This window comes from Macrotis lagotis, chromosome 1, assembly GCF_037893015.1.
Source record: "Macrotis lagotis isolate mMagLag1 chromosome 1, bilby.v1.9.chrom.fasta, whole genome shotgun sequence".
Taxonomy (NCBI): domain Eukaryota; kingdom Metazoa; phylum Chordata; class Mammalia; order Peramelemorphia; family Peramelidae; genus Macrotis; species Macrotis lagotis.
This window is the reverse complement of record NC_133658.1, coordinates 759,150,327-759,175,294: the sequence shown is the minus strand read 5'-3', so window position 1 is coordinate 759,175,294 and position 24,968 is coordinate 759,150,327. Positions and strand designations below refer to the sequence as shown.

Below are 24,968 nucleotides of genomic sequence, written 5' to 3'. Positions count from 1 at the left end.
GTATCCATTGATTCAATCAAGCCAATTCCAGCTTTATAATATCCCAAAGAAATCATAAAAACAGAAAATGTCACATGTTCAAAAATATTTATAGCAATTCTTTCCCAATTTCCCAAAAATTCAAAAGTGAGGGAATGTTCATCAGTTGAGGAATGGCTAAAAAAAATTATGGTATATGAATGTTATAGAGTAACTATAAGAGTTCTATAAGAAATCATGAGTGGTCAGAAGTGGTTAGATAGCTTAGAAAGTCTTGCAAGAAATGTGAGCAGAACCAAGAAAAACATAATATACACTAATAACATTGTAAGATAAATAAGTATGATGAATGCAACTCCTGAGGGATTTGCTATGGACAATGCCATCCAAATCCAGAGAAACAAATCTATAGGGTCTGAATGCAGAGCAAAGCATACTATGTTCACATCTATATTTTTCCTTTCTCAGTTTTTTCTTTTCTCCTTAGTTTTAGTTCCTCTTTCACCACATAACTAATATGGAAATGTGTTAAACATTCATGTACATTACATGTACAAATTTTATCAGACTGTTCACTGTCATGGTGAGGAGGAAGAGAAGGAAGGATGGTAGAAAAATGTTGAATTCATAAATTTGCAAATACTAAATAAATGCTAAAACCTACCTATGCATGTATTTGGAAAAATTAAATTTCAATTGAAAAAAGAAATGAGGCCCAGGTGGGTTAATTAACTTACCCCAAAGTTACACAGTTAATATTATATTTTGAAATAAGGTGCTCTGGGTCAAGATGCAGAACTTTTTCTGCTCTCCTATGATAATCTCACTACATAAGGTCCCTTTCAATTCTAAAGAGTCTATGGAGCTAAAGGCAATTTCAGTCAAGTGCTCAACTTTTAAACTACCCTCATTTATAGACACCTCTATTAATATTATAACAGGATTTTCTTTGCAACAAGAAAAATTAATATTTTGGGAAGGGATTTCTACAACCACCATTTCCAATCATCTACATTTGAGAAGAAACACCCTCTCTCTTCTGTTCCCCAAAATAATCTTACTTTATTTCCTCTGAAGATTTTCCCATATCTAGCAATAACAATATTTCCAGAGCAGTTGATTTTCATGTCCCGTTCTAGCTTGAAAAAATCTTCAGTACGTGCATAGTTCACATATATAAGATTTCCCTAGATGGAAAAAAGATAAAAATTTTAAGATTATGATAAACTGATAGCATCATTAAGAAGTCAACCAAAGAATCAATTTGCACCCTAATACAAAAGAACCTCAAACTGTCTTTCCATTTTCATTACATACTTTGGTTCATATTTATGTTGACACTTGACTATGTCAAGGAAGTGACAACATATGGCATGTACATTTTAATAATTTAATAACTCAATTTCAAGTGATCATTATGATTTACCCTAATCATAATTAAAAACCAAAATCTATTGTAAAAATCTAACTATAGCATTATTTTAAGCATTTCTATTATCAAAAAAAAGGTCATAAGGGGCAGATAGGTAGTGCAGTGAATAGAGCACTGGCCCTGGAGCCAGGAGGACCTGAGTTCAAATTTGAACAGACACTCAATAATTACCTTAGCTGTGACACCTTGGGTAAGTCACTTAACCCCATTGTCTTGCAATAAATAAACATTTTTTTAAAAAGGTCAAAAGTCAGTTCAAAATGCATGAATAAAAAAAATTAAATGCTTACAAGCACTACTCTAAACACTGAGGATGCAAAAGAAAAATAAAACAAAACTTACCCTCAAAAAGCTTCTATTTTTATACAAGATAATCCAAACCAGAGGAGTGCTGACTTCCCACTTGCACAAGTATTGTGGTTTGAAAAATTACAGGAATGACTGAAGTAATAAAGAATTAAAATGATACACTTTTTCATGGAGCAACAGCAATATTGATTTGATTATAGTTCCAGAATTAGAAAAGGGAACAGGAGGGATCACAGTTATACAACTGGAAGCAGGGAGGCAGATGAGAAGATAGGGAGTAAAGAGAAACATGGCTGCTAGTGTGGTCTATTATTATATAAGGCACTCATCAATCAGGATGCAGGGTAAGAGGAGGGGGAAGGAAATAAGAAGACTCTGGATGCAAAAGAGTTAGAATAACCTTTTATGAATATAAGGGTATAGTCAACAATTTCTCTCTTAATTACTTCCAAGGACAGTGTCTTGTGTTTCCCTAAATGTCTGTGTTTTACTAAATCTTAGTCTTAAAATGTTATATAAACTTAAAAGATGAGCTCTTGAGGGCAGTCAGTCAATACCATGTGCTCAGACCTCTACACAAGATTTCATATCATTAAATAATTTTTTTAAGATTTCAAAAGGCCATATCTTTTACTTTACCTCTGGTGTGCCTTGAGCCGAGTACGCATTATATGGTGGAACAATTTCTGAAACATCTTCATATCCATCTTTGGGCATCTCAAATAATGAAGTATTGAAAATCTAGGAGGGGAGACACCATAAGTTTTATTGGATATGTTATTAAATAATAATACATTTTGCTCATAAGTTATATATAAAAAGGCAATGTTCCCAATCCTACCCTTAATACCACGTGTAATTCGATGAGAAAATTCTAAGAGAACTGAAGAATTTAATGATTTTAATCATCAATTCAAAATATCAATAACCCAACTTCTGATCTTTACCTCAAAAACTACTTTTCTATTATAACAACAGAGCATCATCTCTATTTCCGTCAATGGAACTACTGGAATATTCACCTAGTCACATTAATCTTTGATGTTTTGTATTTTCAACAATTCCCTCTCCCCTTCAACCACCCAAATTCCATCAGTCACAAAGTCCTACTTTCTCAATTTCTCTTGAATCCATCCCTTCCTTTCTACTTGCACCATTAAAGTCTTGTTTGCCTTTATTACTACCTGCCCAGACCACTATAAAAACTTCTAATCTGTCTTTTTTCTTTCACTTTTCTTCTTCAATCCATCCTTCATACCACTTCCAGATTCATCTTCCTTTAGTTCAGGCATTACCAATCCTCTTCTCAAAACTTTTAAATTACTCCCTATTGTCAAATGAATAAAGTTTAAATTCTTTATCCTCATGTATCCATTCCCATACCATCTGATATCTTCAATGCCTTTTATGTTTTATCGTCTTCTCCAGTCAAACTAGGCAACTTCTTGCCCATCATGCATATTCCACTCTTCCCTGACTTTTGACTTTTGCTCAGAGTATCCCCTCCTAGGTCTGGCATATTCTCCCCTCATGCTATTTTTCTATGCTTATTAAAATTTTATCAGATTTTAAAAAGGTCTATCCTCAAAACCAATTTAACCATGAAAACTCCCTTAATCCCAGTTAGAAATGATTTGACTCTAACTTAGAGCTCTCATCAAACCTTGGTCCATTACACTAATTAATTAAATTATAAAATAATCCCATATGTTTAAAGAATAATCAGAGTTTTCACCTCAATTCCATGATCATCAACAATTGAGATATAATTGGGATTTGTGGCATTAGGATAAGATAGGAGGACATCATAATAAACCATTTCAGCAGTGTCCAGTCCAAATTTCTTCCACTCTTTTTGGATTTGCTTTGCAAGAAGGAAGTTCTGGTTTGTTCCTGCCAGATGAGGAACCTTTGTAAAAGAACTAAAATGAAATCAAAATACAGAGTGAGGTGGGCACTATGTTCAAATGAAGACTTTATAATCCTCCACTTTGCAATGAGAGTTTGCTTGAGCAAATAATTGAAGTATATGAACTTATTTCTGCTTGTGTTCTGTTCTGATCAAAGCCTGAAGTCAGACTTTTCTAGATATGCACTATCTTTAATATTTAGTAAATTCACTGCTACTTTCACAAGTGTTTCCAGAACTGATCACTCTAGGTCATCACTTTTGAGTCCAACTCCAGTGAATAGTGCAAATGTGTTCATAAAAAGCAAAGGAATAAGCTAACAGGAGATTCTTGGAATGGTACTATGATCCATAATTATGTCTGCAATCCAAATGTCCTCTGTACCAAGAGTAACACTCTTTACTGCCAATCAAGAAACAGATTTTTCAAAAAAAATCTCTCAGAATTTGCCAAAATTCATGTTAGGCAAATTTGGATCTGACTCCCCAGTACAGAGATTAAAGCAAGTACTGGCATGTTATGTTTCAGGATGCAATAGAATTGTTGAGAGCTGTGAGTTCATAAAACTGATAAGATCTGCTATTTAAAGAAACATTTCCAGATCCTTCTCTTTTTGGGTCATTGATCCCTTCCCTAACTAGGATTGTCCTGAGGAGAAGCTAGAGAAACATCTCCCACATTCAAGGAAAGCAAGAGACAACCTGACCCTAGGGTCATTCAGAGGACACCTGGAAAAAACAAAAAAATATGCTTTTTGGATACCGTTTAATGGAAGAGAACAATTACAAAATGTAAAAATACATTAAAAAAATTAAATGTCTTATAGGTCACTTTTATTCTTAGGTCAACTTTCGGCTCAATATAGAAATAAAAAAAGCATTTTCTAACAAATAGAATCAGCCAAATTGGGTCAGATTGTGTTATATCATATTTCAATCAGCTCCCCATCACTGTAGAGAAGCATAGTCTGGATTGACCACTTTATAAGGAAAATTCCTCTTCAGGTTTGAGTTACACAAGTGTATCTTCCATTCAAATTCTGTGATTCTATTTATTCTTGAAATAGAATGAAGTTTTCATTTTTTCCTAGCAAATTATCTCCCGAATTGTGTATTCTTGTTCCTGGAGCACAGGCTAGGAGCAGGGAGAAGTGGCCCAAAATATGAAAAGAGGGAGAAAAGGTTGAGCTGGCTTAGAATTAACATCTTGGTACATGTAATCCAGAAGGTGGCTATTTTACATGTGGAAAACCAAGAGTTGCTCATAGTTTAAAATCAACTTTATGAGGAAGAACAAAAGGTACCTCAGTTATCATATTCAGTGCCTTAAAGATTAATTTTTTTTGGTTTGTCCATAATATGCAAAATATCCAAAGTTACAGTGACAACAGATTCTGTTCTTGAGAAGATTTGAAAGATACTATTTTTGTCAGAACTAATGGTTTTTCACAGAAAATTTTTATAGGTTTTTTCTTCCCTTTAGAGAAAACAAAACCCCATTCTATAGATGAGAAAATTGAGTCTGCGACAGATGACATGATTTACTCAGGTTCACCAGGGTATCATAACTGCAACCCATCTGCCCTTTCTGTATCAAAGTATGAAGCAGGATTCAAAACTAGGTGTTCCTAATTCTAAGCCCAATGCTCTATTCATGCTATATGGCCTTTCAACAATGGGTTAAAGGGAGGAGTGACTATATTTGAAGGAGAATTTGTATGAATGTGCAAACATAGTTGAGTGAAAGACATATGGCTTCCCCATTAATTAAGTTCATGGAAAGGTAGATTGAAACTTCCAGACTATGGAAGATCTTAAATTCCAGGTTAAGGAGTTTATATATAATGTACAAGGCAATAAGGAACCCCTAAAGACATCTGATGATTAATCTGATTGCTGGTGAAAAAAATGACTTGGAGATAGGGAAAGCAATAGGCAGGGAGAAGACAAAGGCTTATGGACCAGAAGTCCAAATTAGAGAGCTAGGATGATGATATTATGAGTAATTAATCATATCTATGATTAGTGTTTCTGAGCTTAATATTCACTCCCTGCTGAGCTATACTACCCATAGCTTAAGAGAACCTCAATGAGAATAACCTGCACAATTTGATAACTTTAGAACATTAGTTTCTGTTAACCTATGTCTTCTATATAATCCTTCAGGAGGTGGGGATACATGTAAACAGTTAAGAAAATACAAACTTGTTTGAGTTTGTCCATGAGCACTAACAATTGGGACATTAGGAAAGAGTTCTTTTATGAGTAGGCATCCTAAACTGAACCATTAAGTGATACAGAGATTCAGGAAGGTGGAGGGAAAGAGGAAGAATATTCCAAGGAGTCAGCACAATGTCTTAGAGGCAAGAATTAAACTATTCTAGGAGGCCCAGTTGTCAGTAACACTATGCCAAAGGGAAATTAATGTGCAATGTCAGATGCTAGGTTGGACCACATTCTGAAGGGCTTTATGTGCTAAAGAGAGGCATTTGTATCTAGGGTTTAGGCATTGATTTGAGGTCAATTCAACATAATCAAAGTACTGGCAGAGTCCTACAAGTAGAAAGCTGAATCTCACTATCAGCTCACAGGAAGCTAAAGAAAAATAGCAGAGGTCAATGAGAAAGCATTGAAATCCACTACCATGGAGAGAGTTTCAGAGAAAATGAGTTTCAGAAACTTTAGCACAGAAAGAAGGGAATGATCAGCTGAGAAATTCAGTATAAGGGTTAGGGGGTTAATCATAATTTTAATTAATTATAGGATGAGCACAGGGGCTAGTAAATCCATTCAAAATTTTAAACTTTCCATCTTTTTTTTTTTTAAGATCGATCCTGGGAAACTGCTTTATCCATATGCTCTATCCCAGAGCCATTAAATTGGTTCCAAGAAGTTAGTAAGAAGGGGATGGTTTTAAGGCAGCAGGTCAAACCCTCTCCCCCAACTTCCCCCCAATCATTACTGTCACTGCTCTCTGTGATAATCTACACTCTGACCTTTGCACAAAGCAGGAAACTATTTCTTCCTCCTTTGGGGAGGCATTTAAATTTAGTCCTCTATGTTCTGTGTCATAAACTAGTAAAAGTGAGGAGTCAAAGTTCAAGGCATTCTATCTTCAAATACAATATTCTCAGGTTTTCTAGTAAAATCCTACCTATATTCTTCTGCATCACTTCCCAACCAGAAATAGCTGTGACATATTCTAGCCAGGTAGCAAAAGTTTCCTTTCCAGGTAAACCCACAGCTCCTCCCTCCCCACATATTGTTTCTAGGAACTTAAATTTAAATGCCATAAAGTTATCCCTCTGTACTGTTTCACTGCCAACCCATCTTAAACCAAGTCCAAGCTTCTGTTGGATTGAGGCACTGATCAAAGAAGAGGGTTGGGGGTGACTAGGTGGCACAGTGGATAGAGCACCGACCCTGGAGTCAGGAGTACCTGAGTTCAAATCTGACCTCAGACACTTCAGAATTACCTAGCTGTGTGGCCCTGAGCAAACCACTTAACCCCATTGCCTTGCAAAAACTAAAGAGAGAGAGAGAGAGAGAGAGAGAGAGAGAGAGAGAGAGAGAGAGAGAGAAAGAGAGAGAGACAGAGAGACAGAGAGACAGAGAGAGAGTTGTCTTACTATCTGCTCTCTGCTCTCTGTATTTTTTGTATCCCACCCTTTCCTCCTCTCTTTTAGCTCAATAAGTAAAACTGACCAGAGATAAAGCCTTAGTGACTGATTTCCACAAACTCCCTTTTGCAAGTATCTTCCTATGAATATGGAAAGAAATCTGGGTTTTAAGAAGATCACAGGGGTAACTAGGTGGTGCAGTGGATAGAGCATCTGCCCTGAAGTTATGAGGACCAAAGTTCAAATCCTGCCTCAGACACTTATTACCTAAGCTTTTGATTTTGGGCAAGTCACTTAACCCCATTATCTTGCAAAAAAAAATTATCACACAAGCTAAGACCTACATTGTTCTCTTTTATTAACACCTTCCCTAGTACCTTAGAACTGAACCCAACCCATCCAAGAAACCATAATAGTATATAAAATCCTGAACCTTCATAACTCATGGGCATCCTCTTAAGATTAATAGCCTATAACATCACTATGCATGGATCCTCAAATAAATAGGTATCTAAGGAGACAATTCATGCCACTTACCACCACTAATATATTAATATATAATTTTCTCTAGGTTCCTGTTTGCCTTGCTTCTTATATAAGTCCTCCTGATTCATGTACTGTAAGTACAAAGAAACTTGAACATCCTCACAACTCCTCCCAAATAGATCAAAATTATTAAAATGCATGTAAAGAACAAAAAAATAGAGAATCATATGAGCTTGTTTATTAAGAGAATCAGATTAATGTCCTCCTCCCACCCTCTGAGGGCCAATCCCTCTTTTTATGGAAACTGATAATGAAAGAGAAAGTCTCTCTAGCTATAGAACAAGGGTTATTAGTTGACTACAGGAGAAACTCAAAATTCAATAAATCTCGGAGATTTTAGAGTGAATAAATTAAAAATTTGAGCAAATATAGCTTGTGAAAGGTGTTATAAATATCCAAATAGCCCTTAGCAGAAAAAAAGTTCCCCACCCCTGACCCATGTCATGAATGGAGTTAAAGTCCTTGGAGAAGCCAATATCGTTATCTCACTATTTGCTTAGCCCTAGTGGATCTGCTACTGAGAAATCTGATTACTCTGGGCTCTTGAACCTGCAGTTACATGTGCTATCTTTAATACCATAATGTTAAAGGTATCATAGCTGCTGACATAGTTCAACAACTCCATACCACCTGGAAAGCAGCAGGCTCATGTTTTCTAACTTAATTTCCCCAATTGCCATCAAGTCTGCATGGAAGGTCCATCCATTATCATATGTCTCTTCACCTTCCAGGTCCCCTTTCTGTTCTCTATGTATATGCCTAGAGCTCATCATTATAAAAAGGAGCATTTCAGTTCTTTACATAGTACTCAGCTCTCTTCATTAAAGTTGAACCCTTATCTAAAAGTTCATGAATGCTACACATATATATATATATATGTATATATACATATATATGAAGTATTGCAATCTTTCTGTCTCCTACATTAAAAGGAAAAGTGCTGTGAATTCAAAATATTTAACTAGAGAACAAAATACTAGTGAACCCTAGGAGCATGTGGTTTGTCTAGAGCCCAATTAAATAAATGACTTTAAAAATGACAATGTAAGTTTTATTCCTTTGGTTTGAGCAAGTTTTGGAGTTTCAGAAAGTGGGAGAACTCTATCTCAGTACCAATTTGTTGCTCAACTCAAAGAGACCAGATAAAAGTTGTTCCTATTTCAACATAAAAAAACTAAAGAACAATCAGTGACAAGTTAGAATTCAAGGTTGAGAATTCCAGTTGACAGACATTTCTATTACAAAATTTTGCTGTCCCTGGGCAAATACAAGATAGTGGAAAAGCACTTCATATCAAGAAGTTGAGGACTTTGAACTCAAGTCAAGTAAAACAATTTCATAGCATGTTCAGAGTTCTAAAAAGATGATGGATGACAAAGAATTACTGTCCATAGATCAACTAGTCAGACCTCACTTCCATCTGGACATGAGTATCAGAATGCCGAGTCCCACAAAGGCCAGGTTTTCAAAACGGTTTCAAAACGTGAGCTAGTTCTAGGAAATGGTTCATTTGGAGATGATCTCATTCAAAATACAGTTGAAAAAGAAGGAAAGTTAAGATACAGTCCCTGAGAATGGGAAAAATTGAAACAGCTCCCTCAATATAAAGCATTTATAAAGGTGGGCTGAGCATTCTCTGTTAAGGAACTGAAAAGTTCTTTTCCTGGGCAGTAGATGGGAGCTAACTGGAGGAAATCTCCTTCCTATCCAATGCAGCTCTTTGGAGTCTCAAAGGAAAGGAGAACTCATACATAGTTGGACTTCCTAGGGAAAGGAAACATCGCTATTTGCCCATGGCTATCCATAAGAACATAACTGAGGCTATGGCCTCATAGGATCATAGATTTAAAATTAGAAGATATCTTAGAGGGCCATCTATCCCAGCTCCCTCACCTTATAAAAGAAGAGGCACTAAGGCTGATGAGATGAGGTGAATTGCAAAAGACAATAGGCAGTGAACACCAAAGTACAATTGGAACCCAGGAGATTAGGACTACAAATCCACAATCTTCTCACTATATCATTCTGCCCAAGATTAGCTCTGAACCAGAAGATGGTGGGTTAAGAAGGGCTGGAGGTCAGCAGACAAGGAAGAGTGCCTCAAGCCCTTGGAGGGGAGGAACCACCAATGCTTGCAAATTCGAATCACACAAAAATGCTTTCAGTAAAAAGTAAGAGTACTATTTTGTGGTCCACTTTCCAAGAGCTGAGGGTAAGTAGCATCTGAGAAATTTAGGTAAATTTGTTAAATAGCCTATAACCAGGGCAAGATAGCATCTGAGGGAAGCCTGCATAAAGAATACCCTGTATAGAAAGTATGTGGTTGGGGTCACTAGGTGGTGCAGTGGATAGAGCACTGGCCCTGGAGTCAAGAGTACCTGAGTTCAAATCTGGCCTCAGACACTTCATAATTACCTAGCTGTGTGGTCTTGGGCAAACCACTTAACCCTGTTTGCCTTGCAAAAGCTACAAACAAAAAAAAAGGACTTGATTGGCTGTATACTTCATGATTAACCAACCACGTGTCAGTTACATATTTCAGACTATATTACCATCTGTGTAAAGCCAATCAACATAGATTGCAAAACTAGGGGCTTAATTGTTGAAGGATTTAGTTTTATGAGAGCCCGGGGGTGGGGGGGACAAGGAATAGAAGACAAGTATGGAAAGGTAGAAGAGGATCCCCCTTCAAAATTCAAGCCTGGGAATGGGGAATAACTAGTAAGAACCCTGTTGGAAGTTGAGAGATGAGGGGAAGAGTAGCAAAGGAGGCAAATTTACAGTAATGAAATCATGAGTAAAATGATAAAAATGAATTGGGAATCATTCAAGCAGGACAAATAGAATGCTATTTTAACACCATAACTGAAGGGTTTGTGGCTGAGTGTGAGACCCATTATGAAAGATTAGAATAAATAGTTTGGAACCATGGGATTATGACTCAGCCCTTCAACTGCTTGAGAATTGACATCATATCCTAGGGGGAATCAAAATTTCCAGAGAATATTTATAGCAGCTTAATATGGAGAATAACAGAATCATATAATTTAAGAATTAGAAAAACTTCAAAAGACCATCTAGTCCAATATATACATAGAAGGAATCTACAGTATAATATAAGATATCTAACAAGTGATCTTTCAATCTCTATTTGGAGACCTTCAAGGAAGGAAAACTCTCAACTCTCAAGGCAGCCCATCCCCATTTTTTAATAGCTCTAAGTGCTAGGAAGATTTATTTTCCTAATACCAAGCTTAAATCAGCCCCTTTCCAATTTCTACTCATTATTTTAATTTCTGTCCTTTGGGACAACAGAAAACAAATTTAATCCTTTTTTCCATATGCCAAACTTTCAGACACTTGAAGGTATACATATGTCACTTGGCATGTTCTCTGCTCTAGGTTAAATATATGGAGTTCCTTTACATAAACAAGGTTCAAGACCCTTCATTATATCAGTTGGCCTCTTCCTGACATTTCTTAACAACCTTCTTAAATCATCCATAATTCAATACACTATCCCACATCAACTTTGAGGGAAGAATATAGTGAGATTATAATCTCTATATCCTGGGATGCTTCCTAAATGTAACCCAAGACTTAATTACCAATTTTTAGCTGCCATATCGCATGACTGACTCAATGAGCTTGCAGTTCAATAACTTGCAATCATTCAAACTAAAGGGCTGAAAGAGCTTTAATAATATTAGTCTCTCCTTGTCTAGGTACTCAAAAACTAATACCATCTTCTGGAGAATCATCAAATGCATCTATTTCTAAACTAAAATAAAATAAACTAGGAGGCAGTCTTAATAGTGAGTGATCTTCTGTTCTTATTCTCCATTAATATCCCCATCAAGGTAGAGGAATTGGGTAGTGAAGTAAGAGACTCTCTTACCTCTTTCTCTGGGGTGGGTTACAGGACCTATATTAATTATTCTAGAAAGTTATTCTAGAAACATTGTTAGGATGTCTTGTAAGCCTGAGTCTTGGCAAGAAAAATTGATGACCATCCTTTACGACAGCAGCATATGACATGATATTATCAGAATCAACCTAAGTAGGGCCAAAATGAGAAGAATGCTCCATCAAGAGGAGAAGGATGAGGTTTTAAGACTGGGGGACAGAGAGTCATCAACAACAATAGAAATAGGGTAAAGGAACAGGTTTGTTGAAATTGTATTGTTCAGGGAAAGGAGGTGATGAGATCAATTTCAGGTTCTAATAGAACATCTGACTGGATATATTCACTGGAAGGTTAGGTTTATAGGATTAGAATATAGGGGATAACAAGACTGGATATATAGCTTTGAGAGTCATCTGTACTGTGATGGGAAAAATATATTAGAGTAAATGAGATCATGGAGAGAGAATATATAAAGGTAGAAAACTGCAGCAACTTGAGAGACAATAGAAATGAAATGATTCCATGGATGTGAAGGAGTAGTTTAAGCAAGTAGAACAGGAGAAAAATATAATATAAGAAAATATTAGAGAGGAAGGAACAATCAGCATTGGGATGCTATGGAAAGGTCTAGAAAAAAGACTAAGCAAAAAAAAGCCAAGATCTTAACAAGAAGTTATAAGTAAGCTTCAAATATTTAGTTTTAATTGGACAGAGGTGTTGCAAATCATATTCTAAGGCAGCAGTATAAAACAAGAAAAATAGAGTCATTAAACCATATATATATATATATATATATATATATACACACATACATATGTATGTATCCCTGCAGACCACATCTTAACTTAGAAAACTATATATCAACATCATCTATGACATATTAAATTTTTATTCAGTCTAAAATTACCCAATTACATTTTAATCAGATTCCTGCTATTCTAGTGCTACAGGTGCAGTGGAGCCAGCCTGTTTGATATCCCTATTCCAACAGACTGAGTAAAGGTAAGTGGAACTATCAAGTATAGACTATTCTAAAATTTTAGTAATGAAGTTGAGAGACAAAGGAGGATGATTTGAGGGAATAGTTGGGTCAGGGAAAGACAGTTTTTTCTTCACTTAAGAAGAATCAAGAATGCTTACAAACATCAAAGAAGGGAGACAGAAAAAAATGAATGATAGTGTGACACAATCCCATTAAAGACAGAAATAAATGGGTTAGGGGACTATGCACATTAGTCATAACCAATAGGAATGGTATTCCAAACTCTGAGACTAATAAAATATTTTGAGGTATCAAGAATGGAAGATGAAGGAACTCAACACATGGTATCAATATTCTCAAAAAAAATTTAAAATGGGATTTATCTGTTTAAAGAAGGGTGGTGGGTGGAGTTAGGACTTTGAGGAGAGAAAAGAAAGTATGGAATGCTTAATGCAAAAAGCATGAGATGAAAGTACAGAGATGGATACAAAATTTAAAAAATTTCAAAACCTTTGCATGAATAACATCATCAAAGGTAAAATTAGAAAAGGAAAATATTTGCACCAAACAGAACTAATAAAAATTTGATAATCCAATATACATAGGGTCTTGACAAGATTCAAATATATATACAAATATGAACCATTCTCCAAGAGAGAAATAGTCAACCCACAAGCATTTACTGAGTATACACTTTTTGCCTGATGCTGTGCTATATAAATTTAGATAGATAGATATACGTATATATGTATATGTATAAGTATATGTATTTAAATAAAAAGAATTAGCATAGGCTATGCAACCAGAGGAATCCAGTAAATCACATGACTTTGTAATGGCACTGACAAGTCAATTTGGTGACTTCTTCTAGGAACAACCTGCAGCTTGGGAATAGAAGTAGAAAATGTAGCAAAATATGTAGAACTAATATAAAAAGTAAATAGAAGAATTAAAAAGCAAGAAAGTGAAATGAACTTAATTGTCCAAAATTCTCACAGAGGAAGACAACTGTGTGCAAACAAGTTTCAAGGTGTGGAAGGAGTGCAGGAAAACTCAGTACTGATGGTCTCAATCTGCTAAGTAAAAGAAATGAGGTGGGACTGGTATGGAAGAAAGACAAGTAAACAGAAGGTCTGGAAAAGCCACTGTGGTTAATGTGAAAACATTATCAGAAATAATGAAAAGGGTTGTCATGTAGAGATGAGGAGCCTGTTGAATTCCACAACCTATGCTGTTTTCAAATTATCTTGAGTTATTAAAATTCTGCAGAAAGTATTTAGCATATTTAAAACAAACTAAATATAAAAAATTCTAAGGATACAGAGATACTATATTTGTGCAGTGATTTTCCCAAATCTACAGGTTATAGCTCTTAATTATTCTTCAAATTTTCCTTTAGATATTCTAATATTAGCCACAGATAGGCCACATAAATGTTTATTTAGTACATAATCAGGATGAAAAAATATCATAACAGCTGTTTACTCAGAAATAATTGAGAGTTGTGATTTAGTAAAAGAAGTTAAGATCATTTCAATTTAACCTTTTATTGATTGTCTCCCTCATACAAAGTATAAATGCTAGAAGCTAGGGATATAATCTTTGTAGTCAAGATTATAACTCATTAAGGAAATTAAATAAAATTGCCCATAGTTTGCTATGGCTATAAATCATACCCCAAAGACTACTAAGTTAGTGAAAAAATTATTTAAAAGTTTATATATATGTATACATATATGCATATATGCCTATGTATAACCAAGTGTACATAGTATGTATACCCAAGTAGCACACTAAAAATAAATTGCTTGCTCATTTGCAATGCCACATATAAGACCCAATTGAGAATTTTTCTTTATTATTCAAAAGCCATTTAAGGTCCTAATTTATTAATAATTAAATCTAACAAATCCAATCGATATTATATCCAGCCTCATTAAATTCGATCACATGAAGATAGTCATGACGAACCAGCTTCCATCTGTATTATTCTTAAAGGACAAAAGAACAAAAAAGCTTAATAAAAAAAGAAGTTAAAGTAATCTCCTTAAAATGAATAATAGAAATAACTATATTGTTGGTTAAAATATCTCTATTTTTCATAACAGAAAACAATGGGCATTCAATTTGACCCTTAGTCAAATCTGGATACCCTCTATCACTATCCGATAATAATCATGGGTTTGCACAAAGCAATCTATGTTCCCACCTTGTGAATAACACTCTTTCCTATCTACAAATTAAGGATTCAGTTTGTTACATGAAAGAAATCCAATCAAATTACCCCCTTTGTCTTCCTTTCTAATCAGTTTCATTAACTATATACTATAATTCTAGTGGTCCTTAATGATGAAATAGTGAATCAATTATAAGAGGGAAAGTTAAAAGAGAAGATATATCATTGACCTGTTAAGAAAGCTAAGTTAATATGTTTGTAGCTCAATTAGGTGAGACTTTGCCTTAAAAAAAAGTAAGGTTCATGCTTCCACTGGAAGATGGGGGGAGGGAAGACCTGGTAAAACTTTTGCAGTTATTCAAATAGATTAACCATTTACTATAGTAGCAAAGTCTTTGACTTCTATAACCTACTAAGTAAATCAAGAAAAGAAAAATCCTCAGACATACTACAACTATTAATAACTGTTTTAATGTTTGTAAAGTATTTTACATACATCTCATTTTGTCCCTAATGATCTTGATAGTCACAGTAGTGATGCAGGGAGAAGATTACCAGCGCTGGAATCTAAAAACCTTGCATTGTCACTCATGTCACTTTGGATAAATCACTTAACTTGAGTATTCTTATCTAGAAAAGGGAGGGAACTGAACTAGATGGATTTTAAGGTATTCCAGTTCTAAATCTTTGGTCCTTTAGGTAAATACCCCAAGAATCCCATTTTATAGATGAGAAAAATAAGTCCTAAAACGATCATGTAACTTGCCCATGGCTCAGTCACATAGCTTGCACATGGTCACCAGCTGACGAGAGCCAAAAACTGGGTCATGTAATTCCAAATCTAGCACCACTTTGCTAAAGAAGAAATTATAGTATGTTTCCAGTGTCACTTTGGGAGCTTCTGATACATTTTCTTTTAAGGATAAAAAATAGAAAACAAAAAATAGACTTACCGGAGAAACTGTCTAATATTTTCTGCCTTCATTTCAGATACCAGTTTCCACCTTTCATTTAGGTAAATAGGTAATGGAGTGTATTTTTCAGGTTTAGTAAACCAGGCTGAAAAACAGAGCCACAACTTAATACTACCTTAAAAACTACCAGCTAGAATTTATATTAACAACTGGAAGAGCTGGAGAACTGACTTGCTCCTTGAAAAGGAACCTTTTTCTAACAAATACATGCAAATTTGGTAGTTATGTCAGATATTTTAATCCATTTCTGAATTGATTTAAGTCCCAAGGACCTAAGGGTTACTACTAGAGCTGAACAGTATTTGTTTCTGATTTATTACTGGTGATGTAACCTTCCTAATCCTGGGAAATTCTTTTTTCAAACCACTGAAAAGTGATCCCTGACTGTTAAGGGCAAATGAAATCCCTCAACACTATGGTAGGATTGTAACAGTTTAGACTCCTAGAAAAATACTAACACGCATGCAGTAACAGACAACAAATCTGTGCTGAATTGATTAAAAACAGATCAAGCTAAGAATAAAATATATCATAATGTTAGAGATAGGAGATGGACCTGTAATTACACTGGTATAGGGAACTATTACTGATTAGCAAACTCCCTCTACCAATTCAGGGTTGCACCTTCTGACCAACTCAGTCTTATTCCTGGCTTAGGGTTCACATTGCAGGTATGAATCAAGAATTCCTGGATACTTCACTGTTCCTTTAACTTAATGTTGTTATCATCTTTGTAACATCTTCTATACCAGTGACTTTCCAGATGCTACTTGGGCTAGAATTGAGATTTCAAATCCTTCCTTTCCTCCACTCCCCCCACCCCTCCTCTATCCCCAGCAATTGACAATTGCTTCCTGAAACGAAACTTCCAGGCATCCATAAGAATTGATCACCAAAATGTGAAATTAGTTTTGACTTAAAGACTAATTTACAATTAACCCTAAATTAACAATCAGCCCTGACTCTACTGTGTTTTCTGAAAAGCACAAAAAAGAAATTGCCTCTCTCCCACTTGGACCTTCCCATCTCTAAACTATAGGAAAAGGAAAATGGAAAAAAAAATCTGGGTTAGAAATCCCTCTAGTTCAGATCCTTCCCATACTTGATACTATTTCTTTAGGGGGACAAAAGAGAAGTAGAATATGAGGAGAAGGATTCTAAGGATTCTAAGCGAGTCCTATTCGAAGCCCCCAACAAAAAGAGTCTTTCAGGGCCAGCCAAGGTGGAGCTTGGAATAGGGATGGGTTGGCTGGGGGAGGGAAGGGGCACATACTTACCCACCATAAATCCGAACGCGAAAAACATCAGTGTAGCAATCAAATATATCCCACCGAATAGACTGTTCTTCTCATTAGCCATGACTCTATTTGCTCGGCGCTTTTCTCTCCGCGGGACCGTGTGGCTATCCTCGCTGTGCATTAGAGCAGACAAGGCTATTCCTTTAGTTCAGAAAGCAGTCTCGGGAATCACCAAGCACTAAAATGACCGAAGGGAGCTGAAGAGACTTTGGAGATCTTATGGGGCGGCGCTTCTCTCCCCAACAGCTCCCACCCCCACTCCCTCGCCAAATAAACAAAATTCTAGATATTCCCCCAAGGCCAGAAAGCCCAGCCAATGAGAAAGGAAAACTAGAACTGGAAAGAGAGCACATAGTTTTTGGATCTGCAACGAGAGCATTCCACTCTGTTGACCCCACTGTGAACTCCTCAGGCTCCCCTAACCACAGAGACGCCAAATGAGAGTGACTGGGCCAAGGAAGAGTGGGAGGCTTCGGGATAAAGTCTGGTCCCGCCTTGCTTGGCACCTCGTCCTCATTGGCCCCTAGATCCATCGACCACAGGATTAGTGAATTTTGTTGTCCCCTTTATTTCTTAGTAGTGGAGAATGATGAGGCACAGGCTATAGAGTTAAAAAAAAAATTAGTCAACAACAAACCCAAGCTATGTCATTCTGACTGTGATACTTAGTAGCCAGGTCACATCAGGAGGCAATAAAAAGGGCAGCATTTGCTGTTCCAGGATCTAAACTCCGCTCTCCCACACTGTCACTATATGGACAAATAGAGACGTCGAAGTTGGACCAGAAAACCTATGAAGTCTGTTTCATCTCTTTGAGTAGGTTTCCATATTTGCATCAACCTCATAAAACTATTCCTAAGACTCAAATGAAATAAATGTGAAGGGTTTGTAAATATAAAAATCTCTTTTTAAATGTCACCTTCTAATATTCTAATATTCATCCACTTTCATTTCCAGCACCAGTTTTGTGATTGGAAGGCACCATTATGGATTGGCTACTTCCCAATTTAAATTTTTAATTCATTTTAGAAGAAGGTTGTTTGAGGACATAGAAAAGATTACTTTGAAAGCTGTTAGGTAAATGACAAGTTTCTGGAAATCTAAGTATCACAAGGTCATGTAAAACTTATTTTGCTGCCACTGCTCCTCAGTTCAGTTCCACAAACTTTTATAAACTCCCCTTACTTAGAAAGGGCTGATCTTGGAAATTTATCTAGGTGACATTTAATCCTTAAATCACCAGATACAATGTATAAGGCCTTCTTGTGTCATTTCTACCTAGCTGCCACCCCCACTTCAACAATCACACACCTTAAATGATCTTACCCACAATAACTCATGTCCAGAAGCAGGAAAGAATTTTACTTGCGTTTATTTTCATTTATAAAATGACGGAATTGGGTATGAATGATATCTAAAGTATTTTTCCAGATCTAAATCCTATAATCCTGATATTCATAAATCCTCAACTTTCTGAATGAATGAATGAAAATGAAATGAATATGCTTATGAAAATGAAAAATGAAAAAATATATTTAATAATGTGCTAAACACCAAGAATACAAATACAAAAGCAAGATAGTCCCTGCCCTCAAGAAGCTTAAAACAAATGAGTGTGGCAATGATCCAATAAAACCTTTTTTATGGAATTGAAATTTGAATTTCATATAATTTTCATAAATCATAAAATAGTATTTAATCATTTAAAAATATAAAAATAATTCTTAGATAACAGACTGTTCCAAAACAAGTGGCAGACTGTCCCATAGGACATACTTTAGGAGAACACTACATATTAGGTAAGTATTTGCCAGGGAGAGATGTTTTAGTTGGGAAGTCAAGGAGTTGATGACTTGAACTTCAAGAGAGGTGAGTGACACACCTTTTCCAATAGTCATAGTATATTTACTTGATTATTTTTTCCCGTGGGAAAAAAAATAGAAAGGCAAAAAAAAAAAATAAAGATAAGTACAGCAGAAGAATGGATGGCATTTATAGATTTTCTTTTAAATTATTTAAGATTGTCAAACCTCATCAAAAGTTTCCAAAAACAAAATTTAATGATCCATGTTGTTTACCTACCACCAAAAAATAACTACGTCTAGAACACTTTTACTGTACTTTCAATGGACAACCAAGACAAAAATCAGTATAATGATTTCTAAGTTTAGTGTCTTCCCTCTGTTATTTCCTATTTATCCTGTGTATATTATGTTGGTGGCATATTTTTACTTGTATATTGTCTCCTTTATGATGTGAGCCCCTTGAGGACTATCTTTTTGACTTCCTTTGTATTCCCAGTAGTCAACACAATGCCTGGCATATTGTTTATTGACTGATTATGCCTAATGCTGAGGGAATTCAGTGGCGCCTTCTAGGTACTTCTCTTAGAATCTAAAATTTTAACAACAAAGTGAGAGTATTCAGTTATGGAATCACTTTCACATTTCAGCACTATCAAAACCTCAGAGAACATAAATTCCAACCAATATCTGAGCAATAATCTAGTCTATATTTTATATTTATCTAGTTATTAATATGTGGTTCTCCTTCATTTGAATGTGAGCTTTTTTTGTACTTTGTTATTTATTTGTTCTCTCTTCTCAGAACTTAAGGGTAGTTCCTGTTGCTTAAGTATTTAATAAATATTTGTTTCGACTATCTCTGAGGGTGTTTTGCATATGTGATAGTTCTTATTTACCTCTTTCTGTCCTTTGTGGATGGGGAGGAAGTAGGTTTAGGGGAAATATCTCCCCAGAAAAAATAATTTTAGAGGTCAAAGGAGCTACAAAGTTGTATAAATAAACCTTTGATCTATTTTATTCAACAACAGAATAAGCCACTGATTTTCTCTGAAAGAAGATCCACTATTCCAATGTCCAACTAATATTTTGATGGAATTTACTCTAGTGAATGGGATTAGAGAAAATCACTGCAACAGATCAGTATTTGCAACTCCTGAAGATACTAAGATTAATACATACTCCACAAAAATTACCTGGAATCCTATCCTTATTATTCCAAATCAGAAACATGACTGAGCACCCTCACCCAATAGACTGCTTGTTGCAACCAATAATATTACCCTAAGACTGTATTAAAAAATTTACACTTGTGTATCCTTTTTCTCCAAAGTTGCTAAGCACCTGGCAATTATATTAATTATTAATTAGTCAATAAATATTTATTAATACTATGTACCAGACACTGGAAAGATAAAGAGGCAAAAAATAAATCTCTGCCCTCAAGGACCTCAAATCTACATCATTATTAGATTCTATAGCTCTCATGCTTTTCCCCTACCCTCTACTCAGAGTTCAAATTAAATTGACAATCTTTTTTTCCTCACAGATAATAGGCAGAGAGAATTCATAAATTTATATGTATGGATGTAAAATGTACTTATTTAGTTTGCATGTTAAGAAAGGATTAGCTGTCAATACTAAATTCTCAAATATTTTGAAACCTGTTCATAAAATTAACTAAGTACCATATTATTTTAACATCACCTGTAAGGTCAGGTGCTACAGGAAACTTGGCAAACATCTTATAGTTAAATTAATATGGGATATAAATAATTGACATCATCATTAAAGAATTCAATTTATTATGATAATACTTATCCAAAACCAAGTTACCCAGGATCCTTATTTATCAGGAAACTAAGGCTAGAACTAAAAAAAAAAAGACAAAGACCTCCAAGAAGCCAAAATAGACATCACAAACTCTTTCCATTATGAAGTAAGATTTAATACTTGTACTTTTCAGGAGGATATTTCCAAACTGAAGATTCTCAGCAAAATTTTAAAATTCTCAAAGCACTAAATAAGTAAATAAATACTAAATGTATGGTGGCAGTAGTCTCATAGCTAGAGAGTTAACCTCAAAGGAATTGGGTTCATCAAGCCATCTCTGATAATTACTGTGTAACATTGACAAGTCATATAATCTCTTTGCTCCAGGGAAATGAATGTAATTCAAAGTTACAAAGCAGTGCAAACCAATTAATGGTAGAAGGAATTTGCTTCTACTACTGAAATTAGAAGTTCCCTCTACCAATGAAATCAGAGGTCCAGTTCCTATTACCTTTATTATAACTGTGAATGTTATGCCTGTGTACTTTGTTAATCACTACTACTGGACATTGCCTAATTACATTTTCTCAACTTTTCTTTTCAGTCTAAGTTTCATTTTATCTTTTGGATTTAAAGGTTTATTGTTTCATTGAATTTTTAAGATTCAATAAATTGGGACTATAAAAATCTGGCAAGGCCTTTTGAAGTCATAACCTGCTGACAATTCTATGCCTCAAACTCTTTCACTCTCTGAAATATGCTTGCAGCATTTGCATGCATCTACATATATATGTGTAACATATACATGGGCACCTAGGTGTTTGTGTATATATATATATATATATGTATATGTATATATGTATGTGAATATGTATTCTCAATAAGCTTATGTTCTAATGGAAGATAATAGGTCTAACCCAGTTTTCCATATATTATTTCTTAACTTCCTCTACACACACACACACACACACACACACAAACAGTTTAAAGAGTTTTTTTAACAGTAAGAATCTTCAAAGTAGGTAACAGAAATAGTTTTCTACATTTTAAAAAATGAGCAAACAGATCCAGTGGAGAGAAACAATTAGAATGAACATGCTCATGCTGTGACAAATTTTAAGTATCAGATCAATACTTGAATTCATGTACTCTTGACTTCAAGATTAGCAATTTTCTCAATATCATGCAATTCTAACATGGAATACACACAGTATTCTAAAAGTTTTAGTGTACTTGAAGCATCTAAAAGCTTGAATGTGTATAAAAAATGTCCCAAAAGTCTTAGTGTACTTTAAGACGATAAAAGCTTAAAGTATGCTTAGACTTTTGAGACATCATGTACATTCACACATATGCATATTTGTGTGTATTCTAACATCTATTAAACACCAATAATTTACAAGGAGGAGTGGAGTATTCAAAGATTATTTTAGTTATTTAGGTTATGAATTTATATTATGTTTTGAATAGTGAATTTAGAGCTGAAAAGGACATTAGGGATCATATAATCACAAAGTTAATTTAGAAGAAAACTGAAAGACCATCTAATTCAAAATCTAACAGAAAATTAAGGAAGTTGCATCTCAGAGAGATTAAGTTCTTTGCCCCAACATTGTACTAGACAGGGAAGAGTTCAGCTCCTATGACTCCAAGTTGTTCTGTTCTTTCCATTTTACCACACTCCCTCCCTAATTAGAGAATCCTTCTCCATTTTACAGATGAGGAAAAAAATGAGGTTTTAAGCAAGTTGAATGGTTTGTCTATCTGTGGTCACATAGATCAGAAAAATCAGAACTGATTACCCTCTTCTTCAAGCTTATTGATTCCAAGCCCAAGCCTTCTACCAATTTGACATATTTTCTCTAAGTAGGACTTGCATATGAATTTATGAAGGTCTTGGTAGGAAAGTTATGGAGCACAACATGGATGAAATGATTTTTAAATTATTCATCTAATTTGTTTCTCTCCATTTCCATTCATATTGCCATGAGTAATTGACAGCTGGTCACTTAAAAATGGATTTAAGATGGCCTTTGGTTTTCCAGTTTCCCAAATGAACCTTTGCAAGTTATCCCAGATTGTTACCTTAAATGTGTGAAATGCCGATGTTTCATTAAAAAGTTTCTGCAATCTGTACCTTCACAATCCATGGTAAAAAAAGAGCAGGTCTGTTTTCAATTTTCTGGCAGTCAGTCTTTGGCCTTTTCTAACACAAATACTGTAAACATTTACAATTCCACTGGTAAGGGAAAGTTGTTTTCATATGTACTTTCTAATTATTTATATCACAACAGAAACCTAATTTACCCTGCAAAGCTCTGCTTATTAAAAACAAAAGTCCAATTCTATTAATTTATGGAAAACAAACCTTATTCTCTTCAAAGACCAATTTGTCCCCATCAGCTCCCTGTTGTTTGGAAAGTTTGACCACTGGGAAATTTACTTAATAAAGCTTTTCAAGTTTTTACTTTTCCAAGTGAGCTCCCTACCTACACCATTATTAGATTATATAACCCTCATCCTTTCTCCCTCTCACCCCTAGAGTTCAAATTAAGTTGATATAACCTACCAGCTTTGTTCCTCATAGAGGCTGGAAGAGAGAACTCTTCAAGAAGACAGTCTTCTCTCAATTCATGGGAAAATTTTGTATGCTTCCAAAATGCAGTATATAGATAATACAAGATTTTAGAAAAGATTTATCTTTAAAAACTCCTGTTGACATAGAAAAGAAATGATGATGTTATGAGAGATAAAATAATGGGGATGGAGGTTAAACATATAGGCTTACCAGCTGTAGTGTCATTTATAGAGTGTCCAAGTTTCATGTTGTCTTTAAAGCTGTTGTCCTCCAGATGACTGTTGTCACCTGAATACTCCCTGGATGATGTCATAAGGTGGCATTGCTAGGAAAAATAAAAATTCACTATTAGGGCAATTTACTGACCTAATCATCCCAAATTGTAATATTGAGTTACTGGATATAATTTGAAATTTTTAAAATTCTATTTACCTGAAAATTTCTTTTTAAAAAAGAAAGATTTCTATTGCACTTTTTCTTAGCTCTATATCATAACTACATATCCCAAAGAATGCAAGAAAATATGGGTTTCAAATTAAAAAAATAAAATATTACATTATTAGTACTGTAAAAGACAGAATTGAACCAAAATGCATTTCAGTCAGAAAAAAATAATTCTGGCTTTAGAGTCAAAAGGATCTGGGATTTGATCTTAGCTCTGCTTGACCAATCTTGAACATGCCACCTCATTTTCTAGACATCAGTTTACTTATTTGTAAAAATGAGAGTTGAATTAAATCCTAAGGTCCCTTGTAAGTTTCGGTCTATGGATCATAGACATGAGGAGAGGAAGAAAAGAGGAGAGGAGAGGAGAGGAGAGGAGAGGAGAGGAGAGGAGAGGAGAGGAGAGGAGAGGAGAGGAGAGGAGAGGAGAGGAGAGGAGAGGAGAGGAGAGGAGAGGAGAGGATGAGGAGAGGAGAGGAGAGGAGAGGAGAGGAGAGGAGAGGAGAGGAGAGGAGAGGAGAGGAGAGGAGAGGAGAGGAGAGGAGAGGGAGAGGAGAGGAGAGGAGAGGAGAGGAGAGGAGAGGAGAGAGGAGAGGAGAGGAGAGGAGAGGAGAGGAGAGGAGAGGAGGAGGGAGAGGAGAGGATAGGGAGAGGAGAGGAGAGGAGAGGAGAGGAGAGGAGAGGAGAGGAGAGGAGAGGAGAGGAGAGGAGAGGAGAGGAGGAGAGGAGAGGAGAGGAGAGGAGAGGAGAGGAGAGGAGAGGAGAGGAGAGGAGAGGAGAGGAGAGGAGAGGAGAGGAGAGGAGAGGAGAGGAGAGGAGAGGAGAGGAGAGGAGAGGAGAGGAGAGGAGAGAGAGACAGAGAGAGAGAGAGAGAGAGAGAGAGAGAGAGGAGAGAGAGGATAGAGAGAGAAAGAGAGAGAGAAGAGAGAAGAGAGAGAGAGGATAGATAGAGAAAGAGAGAGAGGGGGGAGAGGAGAGAGCAGAGAGAGAGAACTGGCAAAAATATTAAGAAAAAGAGAAAGAAAAAGAAGACATGATTGGATGATTTCCTTCTGATGTCACAATCCTCTAATCAACAATGGACATAGAAAATTGCACTGAGAGATGGGAAGAAATAGGAAAAAAACCAAAAAACATTTGAATAAGGATTGAAGTAATAGAATTTCCATTTGGAATACAAACATATCTATGAAATAAGACTTTAAAATTCATGATCTAACACACTTTCTAATTTTCAAG

At 35.5% G+C, this 24,968-nt stretch overlaps 1 protein-coding gene across 9 annotated transcripts in view; it reads right to left on the bottom strand.

Moving 5' to 3' along the window:
• LOC141508112 (N-acetylated-alpha-linked acidic dipeptidase 2-like) overlaps window positions 1-24,128 on the bottom strand; it is a 112,004-nt gene extending 87,876 nt beyond the window's left edge. Inside the window, exons 1-9 of one of the 9 annotated variants that reach the window (XM_074216433.1) lie at window positions 23,718-24,128; window positions 23,496-23,610; window positions 23,277-23,419; window positions 22,793-22,925; window positions 17,112-17,245; window positions 15,814-15,919; window positions 3,456-3,642; window positions 2,360-2,461; window positions 1,041-1,166 (exon numbers count right to left, since the gene is read on the bottom strand). In XM_074216433.1, the coding sequence (XP_074072534.1) occupies window positions 1,041-1,166; window positions 2,360-2,461; window positions 3,456-3,642; window positions 15,814-15,919; window positions 17,112-17,245; window positions 22,793-22,857 (720 nt within the window). In that variant the 5' untranslated portion in view covers window positions 22,858-22,925; window positions 23,277-23,419; window positions 23,496-23,610; window positions 23,718-24,128. The other 8 variants (XM_074216429.1, XM_074216430.1, XM_074216431.1 and 5 more) reach the window with 8 other exon arrangements.
• Between the last annotated feature and the right edge of the window lie 840 nt (window positions 24,129-24,968).